The sequence below is a fragment of the Hylobates moloch genome, unplaced genomic scaffold (genome assembly GCF_009828535.3).
Source record: "Hylobates moloch isolate HMO894 unplaced genomic scaffold, HMol_V3 SCAFFOLD_16, whole genome shotgun sequence".
Taxonomy (NCBI): Eukaryota; Metazoa; Chordata; class Mammalia; order Primates; family Hylobatidae; genus Hylobates; species Hylobates moloch.
Genome location: NW_026652291.1, coordinates 54,692,478 through 54,709,592, shown reverse-complemented (window position 1 = coordinate 54,709,592; position 17,115 = coordinate 54,692,478). Strand labels below are relative to the sequence as shown.

General features: G+C 40.1%; 1 protein-coding gene across 1 annotated transcript in view; it reads right to left on the bottom strand.

The window, feature by feature from the left end:
- PYGL (glycogen phosphorylase L) overlaps positions 1-17,115 on the bottom strand; it is a 39,868-nt gene that overhangs the window by 21,023 nt on the left and 1,730 nt on the right. The window contains exons 2-4 of the mRNA XM_032179827.2: positions 12,783-12,884; positions 10,139-10,217; positions 6,398-6,501 (exon numbers count right to left, since the gene is read on the bottom strand). Coding sequence (XP_032035718.1) covers positions 6,398-6,501; positions 10,139-10,217; positions 12,783-12,884 — 285 coding nt within the window. The remainder of the gene's footprint in view (positions 1-6,397; positions 6,502-10,138; positions 10,218-12,782; positions 12,885-17,115) is intronic.

Sequence of the window (17,115 nt, the reverse complement as noted above, 5' to 3'; positions counted from 1 at the left end):
ATATGTGCTCTATTGTTGACTGAAATGTCATTATGTGGTGCATGACTATATATTAAAAAACGGAATTGTGTTCTGGCCAGAAGGGGGTAAAAAAAGCAGCTTTGTCAATGAGATCATCTCCAATATGGTTATTCTACTTATTTGATTCCTCATATTCACCTCTTAGAAAACTCAGCTTTAGTTTTAGAAGATATTGCTGAAGAATTACAACACAATGTTGGACATCTCATGATCACCTAAACATGAGTGTAATGCCTGTCTCAGGAACAGTGTGAAGAGACAAAAATAAACACAGCCACTATGTTTCGAGAATTTAGACTAAACATTATTGTCAACAGCCAGAGAAATGAATACAAGTTCACTTGTTCAAGTTTTGATAGTGATTTTTTATCAAGAAAGCCAGTAAGCTTCCCACTAATATTAACTACCAGCGTAATGATGAATGGAAATGGGACTCATACCAACAACATCTTTAGTTAGGAGAGCTAGGAGTTAGAGAGCCACTGGAGGAAGGAGGAGGTGTCAGATGCAAGATGAACCCTAGGGAAGGCTGGAGAGAGACCTGAGCTCGTCAGAAAGTCACATCTTCTTAAAATGCAGATTCTCAGTAGGTCTGGGGAGGAGCCTGAAATTCTGCATTCCTAATAAGCTCCCAGGGGCTCCTGATTCTACTGGTCCCTGAACCCCACAAAGAGCAGCCAAGAGCTACAAGGCGATGCAAAGTCAATAACTGTAATTCTGTAATTCAGAATTAAAAACTAAACTTCCACTATCCCAGTCATAAGAGAACAAAGATAAAGTTTTTTTGAGGCAGGAAGGTCACTTGATCCCAGGAGTTTGAGAGCAGCCTGGGCAACATAGTGAGAACCTATCTCTTAAAAAAATTTAAAAATCAGCCAAGTGTGGTGGTGTGCACCTGTAGTCCCAGCTACTCAGGAAGCTGAGTTGGGAGGATTGCTTAAGCCCGGGAGGTCTGGGCTACAGTGAGCTGTGATCATGCCACTGTACTCCACCCTGGGTGACAGAGAGAGACTCCATCTCAAAAAATAAAGTAAAATAAAATAAAATAAAATAAAATAAAATAAAATAAAATAAAATAAAATAAAATAAAATATAAAATAAAATAAAATAAAATTTTAATAAAGAAACAGTTGAAGTTCGCCAGTTGACAAGAAGCTTGTTTAAAAGTCCATTAACTTGGCCAGGTGTGGTGGCAACACCTGTAATCCCAGCACTCTGGGAGGCCGAGGTGGGCTGATCATGAGGTCAGGAGTTCGAGACCAGCCTGGCCAACATGGTGAAACCCCGTCTCTACTAAAAATATGAAAATTGGCTAGGCATGGTGGCAGGCGCCTGTAATCCCAGCTACTCAGGAGGCTGAGGCAAGAGAATCATTTGAATCCGGGAGGCAGAGGTTGCAGTGAGCAGAGATTGTGCCACTGCACTCCAGCCTGGGTGACAGAGTGAGACTCTGTCTCAAAAAAAAAAAAAAAAAGTCCATTAACTTGTGTTCATAACTAGAAACGCTATAATAAATAAAATGACGACATCAACAAAGGATCAAAACATCTTGACTTACAAAATACTTTATGCTGCACTTAGGCAAGGGCCAATTTTGGGTTTTAAAATACTGAGCATGTGAACACTGCTTCCTGTAACAGGAAAGAACTATAGGCCTGTTTGCCTCGTTTCAGCACGCAGGGCTGTTGTAAAACCCATCTGAAGGTATTGTATGAAATAGGAGGATGATGAGGCAGAAACAGTTTTCCTCTGAAAACTCATGACCATGGGAGAACTGATGACATATTTTTTTGCTGAGAAATGCAGCAGGATGATATACTGTCCTGCCCCCAAGAACCCTGAAATGCTCAGAAGAGAGGATAGGCTCTGAACTTCCTCCTGTGGACTCAGTCCCTGACTCCTGTGGAAGTCAGAGGTTGCATTTACTCTTTTTATTTTTATTTTCTTTGAGACACAGTTTTGCTCTGTCGCCCAGACTGGAGTCCAGCGGCACAATCTTGGCTCACTGCAACATCTGCCTCCCAGATTCAAGTGATTCTCCTGCCTCAGCCTCCCAAGTACCTGGGATTACAGGTGCCTGCCACCACACACAGCTAATTTTTGTATTTTTAGTAGAGACGGGGTTTCACCATGTTGACCAGGCTGATCTTGAACTCCTGACCTCAAGTGATCCGCCTGCCTTGGCCTCCCAAAGTGCTGGGATTACAAGCGTGATGAGCCACCATGATAAGCCACATTTGCTCTTTTGAGGGTACACTCTTACATGACATTCTTAATGCCATCAAATGTTGGGTGAATTTTTTTCCTGCCAAGTAATTATTGGTTTTAGCTTTATGGGGCTAACAATTTGTAGGAGACTTTATTTGCTTGCTGTTCTTTATTGTGAATCTCTTGCTGATTCAATAAAGAATTGGTGAATAATTCTATCAATTTTACAAGGCTTGTTTTTAAGGTAGATTGAAAAACAAGTGTTTCATAACAAGTTGACCTGAGTAGATCTGAGGAGAGAACTATCCCTTGCTGCCTCCACTAAATCTATAGAAGCTGCAAGATGGTAATAAACCTTCTCTCTACCTTGCTTTCTTCCAATGAATTGACAAATTGATCTGTAAATTTAGGTTTCCATGTAGCCAGTGATCCCCAAATGCACTAACATGCTAATCATATGAAGGGGTAGGGGTGGGGGCCAAGATGGGAGAACTTTCATCTACATCCAAGTGAGCTGTCAGAGCTGTTTCATCCCAGAGGCTGCACGGGGCTGAAGAAAGCAAGTGCAGATCTGTGGAGTAGAAGAGCCAACCTGGGTACAGGTGGCAGCTGGACTAGGCATTTCTTTAGAGGAATGACTCAATGGAATCTGTCCAAGGCAGCAGGGATGGAGAGGTCAGCCCAGGGGACTCTGTCGACTGAATTCTAAGAAATGCTCTTTTCTTCACCTGTGGGATATAGAGTCCACAAAGAACCAGTGAACAGTCATCAGGAGAGCCCACGAACTTGGCTTTCTGATGTTATAAATAACTGATAAATGTTTCTGTGGCGCACCAAGAATTCCACAATGATAATTAGAAGCTTGCTGGGTAATGTGAATCATGCATGACTGGCTATCACGAAGTTGGTGTGGGTGCTAAGAGGCAAGAGAAGGGTTGCAGAAGCCACTTGGATCCAGCTCCGAGATACATACTGTTAGCACCTTTCCACCCAGGGCTTTGGTATGATTGTGAAACTTCTGTGAGGTTGTTGCAATTGTCTTTCTCCCCACTTCCTCCTAGGGGCCAGCTATTTTCATAGAGGACTATTACTGCACTCCCCATGAGAGGAGATGGTAAATATAGAATTTTAGCAATACAATTATTTTTCTCAGGGCGTTCACAATGAACACTCCACGCCTGCAAATCTTCCTTGAAGAGACTCAAAAATTAAAAGCCCATCGATCTTTAAAAATCTTCCCAGCATGTGGAATTTTCATCAGCCTTCTCCAAATCTGCCCTTGTAAGAACAGTGTTACGTGTGAGTGGGGGCATCACTATACTCTGAAGAGGCCTGCTGCTTTCTTGACAGATGCTTTTTGCTTTTTATGGAAATAATTTCTTCTTTATGGTATGATGTATTTTATGTTTGACAGTTAAAATCCCATCCCAGTAAACAATGGAGGTGGTAAGTAAAATTATATACCCTTCTGATTAAATTTCAAGTCATAATGAAAGAAGTGATGATGGTTGATAAGGTTAGCTTTGGAATTTATTTTATCTTATCTTATCTTATCTTATTTTATTTTTGAAACAGGGTCTCACTCACTTGCCCAGATCGGAGTGCAGTGGCACTATCTCAGCTCATTGCAACCTCCGCCTCCAAGGCTCAAGTGACTCTCCTGCCTCAGCCCCCAAGTAGCTGGGATTACAGGCACGCACCACTATCTCCCAGCTACTTTTTGTATTTTTAGTAAAGGCGAGGGTTTCACCATGTTAGCTAGGTTGGTCTTGAACTCCTGACCTCAAATGATCCACCCACTTCGGCCTCCCAAAGTGCTGCGATTACAGGCGTGAGCCACTGCACCTGGCCAGCTTTGCAATATTTTGAATGAGCAAAACCTATTTGGTCTGTCTTTATTTTTCTTTTTAAAGAACACTGGAATACATGCTTTCTTGGTCTGATGGGAGAGAAAGAGATAGTTTCCTGGAATAAAGATTATTTAAAAAGAGCAAAGGTAGGTGTGATAATAGTGACCCTTCATAAAATGTAAGGGGAAAATATTCCTGAGACAAAAAAAAATTGAGATTTGTTTTCTGAGTTTCTTTTAAATCTTCCATCTGACAGTAGTTAAGAGATAAGAAATGAGATCCTTGGAAATTCTGGAGTATAGTGAGTAGCATAGGGTATCCTTTTCAAATGCTAAAATTAGACACCATGTGTTTTTTGGTTAGGTTGTGTCAAAGTGTTGGTTGTCCTGGACATGCCTGCTAAACTAGGCTCTCAACATGGAACTCCAGGTTACTCCACTGGGGAGAGGAACAACTTATTTCATTTTTATAACTTTTAATGATTACAAAATACACATTACTTATGGAATATAAAACATGTAGAAGAGTAAATAGAAGATAGTATATCTATTTCTTACAGAAAATGAGGTATGTAGAAGAGTACATAGCAGACAGTAAAAGTTGCTCATCTTCCAGAGATGACGTCTGTTGAAGCTTTGATGTATTTTTTTCTAGCACTTCTCCTTTATCTTTCGGCCTCCTCTGGATAGCTGAGGTTATATTACCCTTATAACTCTATATCCTCTACTTATAGGTATCAAAATGATTTCCTATTTTATTAAAATTAATCAAAAATATAATATGAATGGCTTCACTAATATTTTATTATAGAATAGCACAATTTATTAAAGCGTCCTCCTTTTCTTAGGCAAAATTAGCATTTTATTGTGTGCTTACTAATATTAGCATTTTATTGTGTGCCAGATATTTTACATGTTTTTATAATAATTCTGTAGAGTTTGTATCTCCATTTTGCCGTTGAGAAAACTGAGGTTCAGGGAAGTTTGGTAACCTAATTGAGGCAGCATATCTCATAAAAGTAATCAGGTCTCCTAAGTTGACATTAGGTCTCAAATGAGAAATTAGGACCCAGGCTTCTCTTCTACAAGATGCTGCCTCTCAGCTTTTATTTATTTGGAGGTAGGTAAAGATAAACAGCACTGGTTCTTAGCAAAATGTGGAAGTTTGTCTTCCACTCTATCCCTAATATTCTCCTGAGTCTTTTTCCTTGGCACATTCTCTCATCAAACCAAATTTTTTAGTTCCTCCTTTTTTTGGTTCACAAAGAATCCAAACACTGAGGGAGGGGAAAGAGGGCAGTGGTGACACTAAACTCATTCTTATTGGGTCATCTTCCTTTCTCCTGGCACAGCCTAGGTCTCTGCATCCAGTCCCTGAGCATTTTTTTGTTGGACTCATCTCATAAGTGTGGGAAAGGCTCAGAGAGCTCAGGGTTTTTGGAAACTGAAAATATATATTTCTGTCAGTGGTGTATATATGAGACAAAAATAGGGAGAGAAAAAGCCTAAATCACACTTCATATTAGCAAAAACTGTCCACACTAGGGCAACTGTAGACTCAAACAGTTACCAGAGATAAAACTAAATAAGTACCCAACAATCTGGTTTGATTATATAAAGTAAAAGTAGTGTCATTTGGATAGATTTGTACAAATTTCTATGGGGCAGTGTAATTATACATATTAAATGCGTGCCAGATTTATTTGCTATAACAGTTAACAGCACTGTCTGATTTCATCTTATAAAAAAATCAGGACACTTGGCTTGTATCTTGTAACCATGGCATATTAAGGAAGGCAAGACTCTGAGTGTAGAAGAGAATACTGAATGTGGTCCTGGGAATCTGGGGATACAGACATGTATTGGCCAGCAGTGTGATCTGAGTAACTCTACTTCCTCAGAGACTCAGTGTTCTCACGTACAAAATGGCAATGTGCTTCCTATTATCAAGGGTTCTTGGCTGAGATCATGAGTCAACGATGTGCTCCTCCATTATGACTGCTGCATAGAATGGAACATCACACATTGTAGGTGCTCCACATTCAGGCAGTCAGTGATAAATATTTCCAGAGCACCTTGTGTGTCAGCCACCACCCTCAGTGCAATGGATCTGGTGATGAGTGATCCTGGAAGGCTCTCTGTTCTTGGGCAACATACATTCTGAAGCGGGAAGATGGATAGATAGAACTCACTGATACCAACCAAATGCCAGAGAAATTAGTACAGCTCTATGTTAAAGGTCCATATATTATAAATCATCCAGAGCACCATGAAAGAGAAGTACCTTAATGATAAAATTTAAAAAGATGGCTCACACACCTGCCATCCATCTCGGATCTTCTGATTGAAAATCCCATATTCATACCGAATGCCGTATCCATAGGCTGCAAGTCCCAGGGTTGCCATGGAATCCAAGAAGCAGGCTACATTCAACAGAGCACAGGCAAAAGATAGAGTCATTAAGCTGAGTCAAAATTTCCAGTCTTTCCCTAAAACACATGGCAGCCACAAAACATTGCTACATGAAGAACCACATTTGTATTCTAAAGCACAGATACTACTGCACAATGGGTATTGATTTTTAAAAATAACTCATTTCTAATTATAAAGTTAATACCATAGAAAAGTTAGAAAATGCAAAAATGTATAAAGAAGAAAATATCATCTATGACCTCACCATCTTGAAATAACTACTGTGTACATTTTATTTGAGAACAGATAAGGAAGCCAACCTGCACGAGATAATGTGGATTATTGTCCCCACACTGCCTTTTCTAAGGGAAGCTGTCTCTATCCTCCCCTAAGACTCACCCCACTGGAAAAGACAGTCCCAGGAGAATATAACTTATGTGTCCCATACCCTTCCAGCAACTGACTGACAAGATATTCTGTGGCCAGCCCTGTTTCTTCCTGGCTAATGGAATTCCACTGTTGTTCAGATATTAGATGATCATGTGCTTCAGGGAGGCTGAACCAGGAAGTGAATCTTGCTCGATTGGTCTCATCTGCTAAGCCAATAACAGCAATTGTATTTCCTTCTCCATGGGCATAAAATGACATTCAACCAGATGAGAGGTGCTAGAAAGTCTGTTGGGTATAGAAGAATTCTGGGAAAGATTTTCCTTGCTGCCACTATCTTTTTTCCATGAGGGGAAAGACAAAAGGCCCAGGGACCTGGAATCCTGCTATACTCCTGCTGCTGAATAAACCAGTCTTGGAATGGCCTAACCTCTGGAGTTCTTGTTATGTGATAACACATGTCCTTGTTGACTGAAGCATTTTTGCTAGGTTTTCTGTTATTTCATGACAGGGCGTCTGATCCAGAACAGTTAACCAAGAGGCTGGGTAAGGATCTGTCTTGTGGATGGGTGCAAACTAAGGTGTTACACTAATCAGATTGTACCTCCCAGGAATTTAAGCTGAGAAATATACAGAGAATGAGGAAGTGTACAGTAGGAGTTAAAACTGACAAGAATATTAAAAGCTGTAGATCAAACAGAAAGGGACTGAATGAGGTTGGTGGTACAGCCCTTAAAACAGAGATCCACAGACACAAATGGCCTAGGCTTTCAAGTTTTTCTTACATCACCAGTCCCTGTGCTCACATATGGCCTGGCTCTGCTCCCATTCCTGTTCTCTTTGAGCTGTGGCTCTGCGGCTTTTCCTGAGTCCTGATCAGATTATCCTTAGAGGGGGGTCCCAACTTAGATGAGATCATCTAATGAGAATTCTCAGCTTCATCAGCCTCTTCACTCCGACTTCATCAGTGAACTCAAGGAGCGATGTCATGAATGTCAGACACAGAGTTAACCTAGCCAACAAAGATTGAGGGCTCGGGCTTCACATAAAAGGTAGGCAGGCTGGTTCTTATTCTTAGATGTGCATTCCATCAGCGCTGCTGGCCTTCCTGCAGCCCCATAGAAAGCTTACTAAATTGTCTGATAATTAACTTCACAGGAAGGTGGCAAGTATCCCACAGGCATTGTTTTATTTTGTTTTGTTCATTATTAATGGTAATGTTAAAGCACACTGTGACTAATGCACTAAGGATGAAAAAAATGAAACAGATGCAAATGGCTTTCTAGTAACTTGAGTGTATGCAAAATCAGAAGATTTTTGAACAACAGAGGAGATAATTATTTTTCACAGAATACAATCTGATACATGTGTGGTAGTACATTTTTATTTTTAAATTTAAATTTCACAGATAATACATTAATGCATCTTCCTTAAAAATATTAAAAGTTACAGACAAAAAAATTGATTATGCCAGCATCCCTTTTGATTGCTACCCCAGTTCTGCACTCCTCCCTACAGGGGGTCATAGGGAACAGTTTAGTATTTAAAACTCCAGACCTTTTTTACTACATATTCACATTATATACATATGTACACACACATATATATACACACACACACACACATACACACACACACTCACATATACACACACACACACATATATGTCTGGAATATATATCTTCCAGACATTTTTCCTATATATTAACACACACACACACACACACACACACATATATATATATATATATTCACAGAAAATATTTAATTTTTAAAACACATAAATGGTATCACATTGTATGGCTTTAACGCAATTTGATTTCTCTTTTAATTTGGAGATCTATCTAGGAAAGTACATCTAGGTCAATTTTGTTCTTTGACAATCAGTGTAGTACTTTTATAAACTACACTGTAACAATTATTTTCCCCACATGTCTTCTTATGTGTGTGCTTCTTTAGGGTAGATATCAAGTGGAATTACTTGGTTATACAGATGTGTATTTTCTAAATTAATGGAGCTGGTATTATATTTTTAGTGCTTTCCTCTATATTTGCTGAAAAATTATTCCCTGAAAAAAGCAAAGAACTCAAATTGTATCCACACACAAAAAGGACGTTATTAACAAAATCATACCAATAATATTAGTGTATCATTGCCCACTAGTCAATCAAGCAGTCAAGTGCACAAGGCAAGACAATGGTTGACCAGCTGGGGTCATGCCTCTGACCTGGAGTCTACCACTGAAAAAATAAAATAAAACAACAGCAACTTAACTTAGGTCACGCCACACAAGGATGTGAACTGAGAGGCTTTGAACAAGTAACAGTGAAGTAAAGGTGCTACTTTTGACCTAGATGTACTTTCCTGGATAGATCTCCAAATTAAAAAAGAAATCACATTGTATTAAAGCCATACAGAGTGATAACATTTATGTTTTTTAAAAATTAAATATTTTCTGTGAATATGTGTGTGTGTGTGTGTGTGTGTTTGTAAATATGTAGAAAAAAGGTCTGGAAGATATATATTCCAGACATCTACGTGTGTGTGTATGTGTGTGTATATATATATGTGTGTATGTGTGTGTTTACATATATACATATAATGTGAATGAATATGCAGAAAAAAGATATGGAATTCTAAATACTAAACTGTTCCCTATGACCCCCTATAGGGAGGAGTACAGAACTGGGGTAGTGATCAAAGGGGGTGCTGGCATGATAAATTTTTTTTTTTTATTATTATACTTTAGGTTTTAGGGTACATGTGCATAATGTGCAGGTTTGTTACATATGTATCCATGTGCCATGTTGATTTCCTGCACCCATTAACTCGTCATTTAGCATTAGGTATATCTCCTAATGCTGTCCCTCCCCCCTCCCCCCACCCCACAACAGTCCCCGGAGTGTGATGTTCCCCTTCCTGTGTCCATGAGTTCTCATTGTTCAATTCCCACCTATGAGTGAGAACATGGCATAATAAATTTTTTAGTGTGTTAACATTTAACATACCCTTAAGTGCATGGGAAGGATCTGGTTAACTGAGTTTTAAGCATTGTCTCTTTTGTTCAAGTTCCCATCTCTACTATTTGTCTAGAATTGATCAAACCAAAGTGCAAACTCAAGAACAAATACATCTACAACCAGGTCATACCTTGCACTTCTTCTAGGAAGCCTGCCTGGTTCTTCCAAGCATGGTCATGCATGGCATCTGAGATGTCTTCAATCGGCCAGACAATATAATACATTCACAATGTCACTTACCAGCAAGTCTCCCAAGACCACCATTGCCAAGTCCAGCATCTTCTTCAATTTCTTCTAACTCTTCTATATCCAATCCAAGCTGGTAATGAAGGGAAAACAATATTGGAAGCAGATACAAATTCAGGTCATTCGGAGGGACAGCCATTTCCTACAGCTCTGGGTAAAGGTATTCAGGTTTAGCTGTGTACCTAATCTAGCGTCAGCCCCCTTGCAGCTTGTTCTGGCATCAGATACTGACTGCAAAGGCAAACTGTATGAGATGGTGCAGCTGCAGCATGGAGAAGAGTATAGGCTTTAAAAGTCCATTATTGACTCTGTTACTTCCTACATGACCCTGGGCAAACTACTAACTATGCCTCAATTTTCCTATTTAAAAAAGTGGAGGCTAACAGTACCTACCTCACTGATGATTGCCGTGAATTAAATGAGATTATACAAACAAAGCATTTAGAACTATTCTTGGGCAGATATCCCTCAATAAATGTTAGCTATTATTAAAAAAATTGTGTGTGTGTGTGTACAGTAGGGTTAAAACCTCAGAAACAGCCCAGTACCACGCTGATATTAATTGGACTGAGGGATTTTGAAAATGACCAAAAGGTCTGAGGTCAGACGTTCCAGAATGGACTAAAGTTCATCTTTGCATGACCACAGCATATTTACTCAGTAGGGTCAAAAGTTGTTAACTCAAAACCAGTTAGTGAGTCACTGCCCTGGAGACCTGGGTCCTGACAGCAGGCAGGGAAACCGCAGTCCTGCAATCCAACTGGATGGGTTAAAATCCTTTACTTTTCCCTGGGGTGGATAAGAGGCTGTGGGAAGCCAAATAGCATCTGTGAACTTGGGCACGGATGGGACTGATTGCCAGCCAGCTCCCTGCCCCAAAGTGCTGGGGATCACACAGCAGAGTCCACAGCACCACTGTGCACTCGTGACAGAGCTCTGCCGTCCTGGAGATCACATTGGATTGCTCATTTTACAATGAAAGAATTGTTGGTCAGGCAAATGACTTGTTCCATGCTCACTAGATGCTAACCTAGCCCAGGCATGGCTAAAGGTGGCCTATTGTGAAACAATTGGGTTCTTATCTGAAGTTAGGCAACCCATGAAACTGGGTATTTTCTTTAAATGGAAAAATAATTTGCACATTTGAAGACATATGTGGAAGATGCACCACTGCTTGAAGTTGTGCCCCAGTTTCCATGGAGCCACCTGTTTGGATCCCTACCTTTATGCCAAAAGTTGCTTTCTCACATAGGTCTTGACAAGTATATTTTACGAGTTCAATCTTGGTTATGCTTCTGTTCAGTGTTAAAGGGCCTTTCGAATTTGCTCTCTGCAGATTAGAGCTTACTAGGTTCCTTGTGTAGACCAACTGCTGGTGCTAACACTCAGAATTTTTAAATTCTAAAAACGTCAGTCTAAAGTGTGATATAGGCCGGCACAGTGACTCACACTTGTAATTCCAGCAGTTTGGGAGGCCAAGGCGGGTGGATCACCTGAGGTCAGGAGTTCAAGACCAGCTTGGCCAAAATGGCGAAATCCCATCTCTACTAAAAATACAGAAATGAGCTGGGCAAGGTGGTGCATGCCTGTAATCCCAGCTACCCTCAGGAGGCTGAGGCTGGCAGGTGGAGGTTGCAGGGAGCCGAGATCGTGCCACTGCACTCCAGCCTGCATAACAGAACGAGACTCTGTCTCAAAAAAAAAAAAGTATGATATAAATTTTGAGCAAGTAGACATGGATCACGTCACCCTGCCTGGCTATAGGCTACTCCAAGGGAAGGATGTTATTTTCAGTTGATATTAGGGGAAGGAGAGGGAAGGGACATGGAGAGGACCTGCAGGGGTTCTTTCACAGGAAATACTCCACCCAACCCACATGTATGTGAGTTAGGTATGACCTGGTTGTAGATGTATTTGTCCTTGAGTGAAGGACACATGAGGGGACAATCCCATGGCAAAGGAAAGGAAAAGTTTGAACAGTCTCTCATTTAGAATTTGTCTTTGCAAATACACATTTCTCCTTTCAACCACATCAAAAAGGTTAAGGGCTACCTGTTTTGGGTATGAAGGTGCCTGAAGCTCAGGAAAGAAAAAGTTAAATATATTCATGAAAACAACTTAGCACATTAGGGTTAAGACTTCAAGCTCCTCCTTTAAGAAGGAAGTGTATTTTACATCTCATTAAGCAACAGAGAAAGTATGACAACAGAATTTTTAAGGCTGATCATTTTCACAAATTGCCTTGATACATGAATAACAAAGTTTGATCATTTCTTAAAAATGAGATAGAAGCCCAAAGTAAAGCTTGTGATTCTGATAGCAGAAGACTCAAGTACTTTTAAAAGGCTTGTTCAGACACTAATTTCTGAAATGTAATTTGTGAGGAATGCTGTCAAAGACTTTGACTCCAAAAGAAAATTCTCATGAATCATAACAAGTTCTCTAACTTTTTCTGGTTGTTCCTCTTAAATGAGAGATTACTAGTGATGTATATTTCTAAAAGTTTGTAATAGCCACATCTACAGAGGCGATTTTTCACTCTTATTTTACTTTATTTTTTTGTGCAATGTCCCCAAGTTTCCTGAAGTGCACATGAAATTTAAAGAGACAGGATGAGAGAAATCTAGGAACAATGTACCTGGTAAATGGCCTCATCACAGGCATTTTGCAGACCGAGGTTGATCATGGTGTTCTGTAATGTTCGGCCCATGTAAAATTCCAGAGAGAGGTAATAAACCCTCTGAAATAAAGAAAAGAGAGACAATGTTTCCCCTAAGAGATCAACCTTACTTAACATAAAAACACAAGATCATGTGTTAGGTCACCAATAAGAAACAAATAGGCACGACTATGTCGCCACAGGTTAAAATGAGACTCCTGTCAGAGGTGTTTGAACCAAAGCGACTCCATCTTGAATAGGAGCTGGGTAAAATAAGGCTGAGACCTACTGGGCTGCATTCTCAGAAGGTTTGGCATTCTAAGTCACAGGATGAAATAGGAGGTCTGCACAAGATACAGGTCACAAAAACCTTGCTGATAAAAGGTTTTCTTTGCCTCCTTTTTAATGATTCCAAATTAGCATGGACTTAAGATATTTAAAAATATTTCAAAATCTTCTTTTCTTTTCTTTTTTAAAGACAAAGTCTTACTCTGTCACCAGGCTAAAGTGCGATGGTCCAATATCAGCTCACTGCAACCTCCACCTCCTGGGTTCAAAAGATTGTCCTGCCTCAGCCTCTCGAGGAGCTGGGACTACAGGCATGCGCCACCATGCCCAGCTAATTTTTGTATTTTTAGTAGAGATGGGATTTCTCCATGTTGGTCAGGCTGGTCTCGAACTCCTGACCTCAGGTGATCCGCCCACCTCGGCCTCCCAAAGTGCTGGGATTAGAGGCGTGAGCCACTGCGCCCGGCCCCTTTACTTTCTTAATAAACTTGCTTTCACTTTACTCTATGGATTTGCCTCAAATTCTTGTGCGGGACCCAAGAACCCTCTCTTGGGGTCTGGGATGGTGACTCCTTTCCACTAACACTCCTATAGAGATGTATGAAGGACTAAGTAAAAGTGTTACTGACAACAGGTTTTGGCAAAGCACTATTTTTGGCAAAGTAATTCAGTATCTTTTATCCCCGGGGAGAAAAAAAGCAAACTCCTCTAACTAAGTAGATTCAATGTTTTGTGTTTTTTCCCTCTCCTGATCATGAGCCTCATGAATAAAGCATAGGTTTTGGACAAACAGAAGTCAGACAGCCATAGCTCGCCATTCATTAATAAAATATTTATAGGGCACCTTGGTGGGTGCTGGTAAGGTGGGTTGGCTATGACTATCTCAAGTCATCCAAGAAACACGAAGATTAACTCCCACACACCCCATGTCTAGAAAATATTCCTCCTTGGCTGATTACTGTAAGAAATGTTACAGTTTTATTTATTTATTTATTTATTGATGGATGGATTGATTGAGACAGAGTCTCCCTCTGTCGGCCAGGCTGGAGTGCAGTGGCATGATCTCGGCTCACTGCAACCTCTGTCTCCTAGTTCAAGCAATTCTCCCTCAGCCTCCTGAGTAGCTGGGACTACAGGCACCTGCCACCATGCCCAGCTAATTTTTGTATTTTTAGTAGAAACGAGGTTTTGCCATGTTGGCCAGCCTGGTCTTGAACTCCTGACCTCAGGTGATCTGCCTGCCTTGGCCTCCCAAAGTGCTGGGATTACAGGCGTGAGCCAAGCACCTGGCCTACAATTAATTCTAGAATCAAATTTTTCTATGAAGTCCATTTACTGGCAAGTTCCTTATGAACAAGGAGACTACCTAAGGTTTATCAGTGTTTGTTCTTATTGAAATTGGAAATTTCTCTATTGACTTAGACATTATTTGCCTTTGACATGGTAAAAGTCAGGCAAATATCATCAGAGTTGAAGGTGAGAGGTACAAAGGTCAGACCTGCTGAAAACCTTCTTTATATACAAGCACAGTTTACTAATTAAAAAAATAAAATAGCACCAGTGAGTAACTTCATTGCCCCCTTTTACAATATCTTATTCTCCATATCATTTATCCTCTCTTCTCTACGAGACACAAAACAAAACAGCAAAAATCTGTAAATGCACCAATATAGTTACCTCAAATTTTAGGGATTGCCCGATTTCCATAAGATAAGAAGTAAGAAAAGAAAAAATAATAATTTGGCCAATCAAAAAAAAATTGTGAATAGAATTCAGTATAATAAAGGCCTATTATCATATTTAACATACTAGTTACACATAAATATTTAAAACAAAATATTATTTGAAAACATCAACTTGGAAATTTCATTCTTTCCCATTTTCCTTTTATGAACAATTGAGTTCTAAATTTCACAACAAATGGTCAACATCCATGACCTAACGGGCCACCTAAGACTGCTTTCCAGAACACATCACCTTCATTTTCATCCAAGTTGTTTGAATGTCTATAATGCTGTTACTAGAACCCTCACCAGCTATTAGATACCTTCAAATGACTGGATAAAAGTACCTTCTCTGGGGCAGACATAGGCAATGGCTGGTGCTCTAGTACATGATGACTGCTGTCACAGGAAATAGTATCTTAAGCCACAAATACCCATTTGCATAGTATCACCCAGTTTAAAAAAAATCCTTCCCTGTGTGTATTTTTGTTATCTCTATAACCATGATGTTTTGCCTTTTTCTTTTAAGTAATCTACAAAAAGCTTGTTTATATAGTATATATTCCACACTTGCAATTGTGAGGTTATACCCCCAGGAATAATGACTATATCTGTATTAAATTTGCCTCCTTTTTAATGATTCCACATTAGCATGAACTTAAGTCTTTTTAAAAATATTTCAAAGTCTTGAGAAATATGTGGTTGCTCAAAATAAAGTAAATGAGAAAATACTTCCTTGCATGACAGACTTTATAAGGACAGGAATGTAAGGTGATTCCCTGTTTTCTCACAAATAACTTTTTAGAGGTAATCTCTCCTTATATTTGGGAATATATAAGACCTCAAAAAATAGATCTTGGCCATCCTCTTACTTAATGGTCTCTAAATATTTGTTATATATGCCTGATAGTAAAATATATGAGCATCTCCAATACCCTTTATAAATTACATGCATGTACTATGATTACTAGTATTTTATGTAAAAAGTAGATATTTTCAAAAGGCCTGTAAAATAAAATAAGGAAGATATAACAAATATTTTTAAAATGTGTGTTTTATTTTTATCCCCAGCATTAGTCAGAGGCCTGGGTACTTCTGGGAAGACCTCTGGAACACCTGCCAATAAACCTGAGACTTGCAGTACAGGCAAAAGTTGAGCATAGAAATGTGTTAGGAAGGACACTGCAAGTGAATCGGGAGCCCAGCAGTGGGGATTGGTTTACTGGGAGCGCAAGGTGGGTACAGGAGGTAATGGAAGATAACAAGGGAAGAACAGGCCCACCTGGACTGAGAAGGGCTTTTGAATATTTGCTTAAGGACTACGGCAGGCAAGAGGAGCCAACGATAACTGAGCAGAGGCAAGATGTGTTGCTTTAGGAAGCTTGAGCAGACTACAATGCACAGAATGAGATGGGATCATATACTCAAATGCCTTCAGGAGCTAGGCAGAGAAAATACATGTGTAATTGAGGTCACATAAAACAAAGAAGAGTACTGGGCTAAGAAATGGAGTGTGCAAGTCCTGCCCACAGGCGCTAAAAATTAAACTCCTGAAAAATGTCTTGGCCAACAAAACAAAGCATAGCAGACATGCTATCCTTATTCAGCCTCAGGCTGCCAGTTTTACCACTTCTGGAAAACAAAATAACCACGTAGAAGTCAGCTGCAACAAATGGGTAGCTAGAGCCTCACCAAGGCAGGAAGAATGGAGGAGAGCAGGTCATTCAAGGGAACCTATAGAAATCAACAGAAATTGGCAAACAGTTGGTTTGTGTCTGGATTGTCAAGACGACAATGGCATGAAAATAAAAAACACAGAGGCCAGGCGTGGTGGCTCATGCCTGTAATCCCAGCACTTTGGGAGGCCGAGGTGGGTGGATCACCAGGTCAGGAGTTTGAGACCAGCCTGTCCAACATGGTGGAATCCTGCCTCTACTAAAAATACAAAAATCAGCTGGGCATCGTGGCATGCACCTGTAATCCCAGCTGCTTGGGAGGCTGAGGCAGGAGAATCGCTTGAACCCGAGAGGCGGAAGTTGCAGTGAGCCAAGATTGCACCATTGCACTTCAACCTGGGTGACAGAGCGAGACTCTGTCTCAAAACAAAACAAAACAAAACACAGAAGATGGGGCAGGATTGGGAGAAATAATGGTTTGAGTTTTTAACGTGCTGAGTTTGAGGAAATAGGAAGATATCTAGGTATGTTCGCTAAACACTCAGAAATGTATGCACAGAGTTAGAAAAGGAATTCAGACTAGGGATCCATATTTGGGATTCATCTGCACAGTTATTAGAGAGC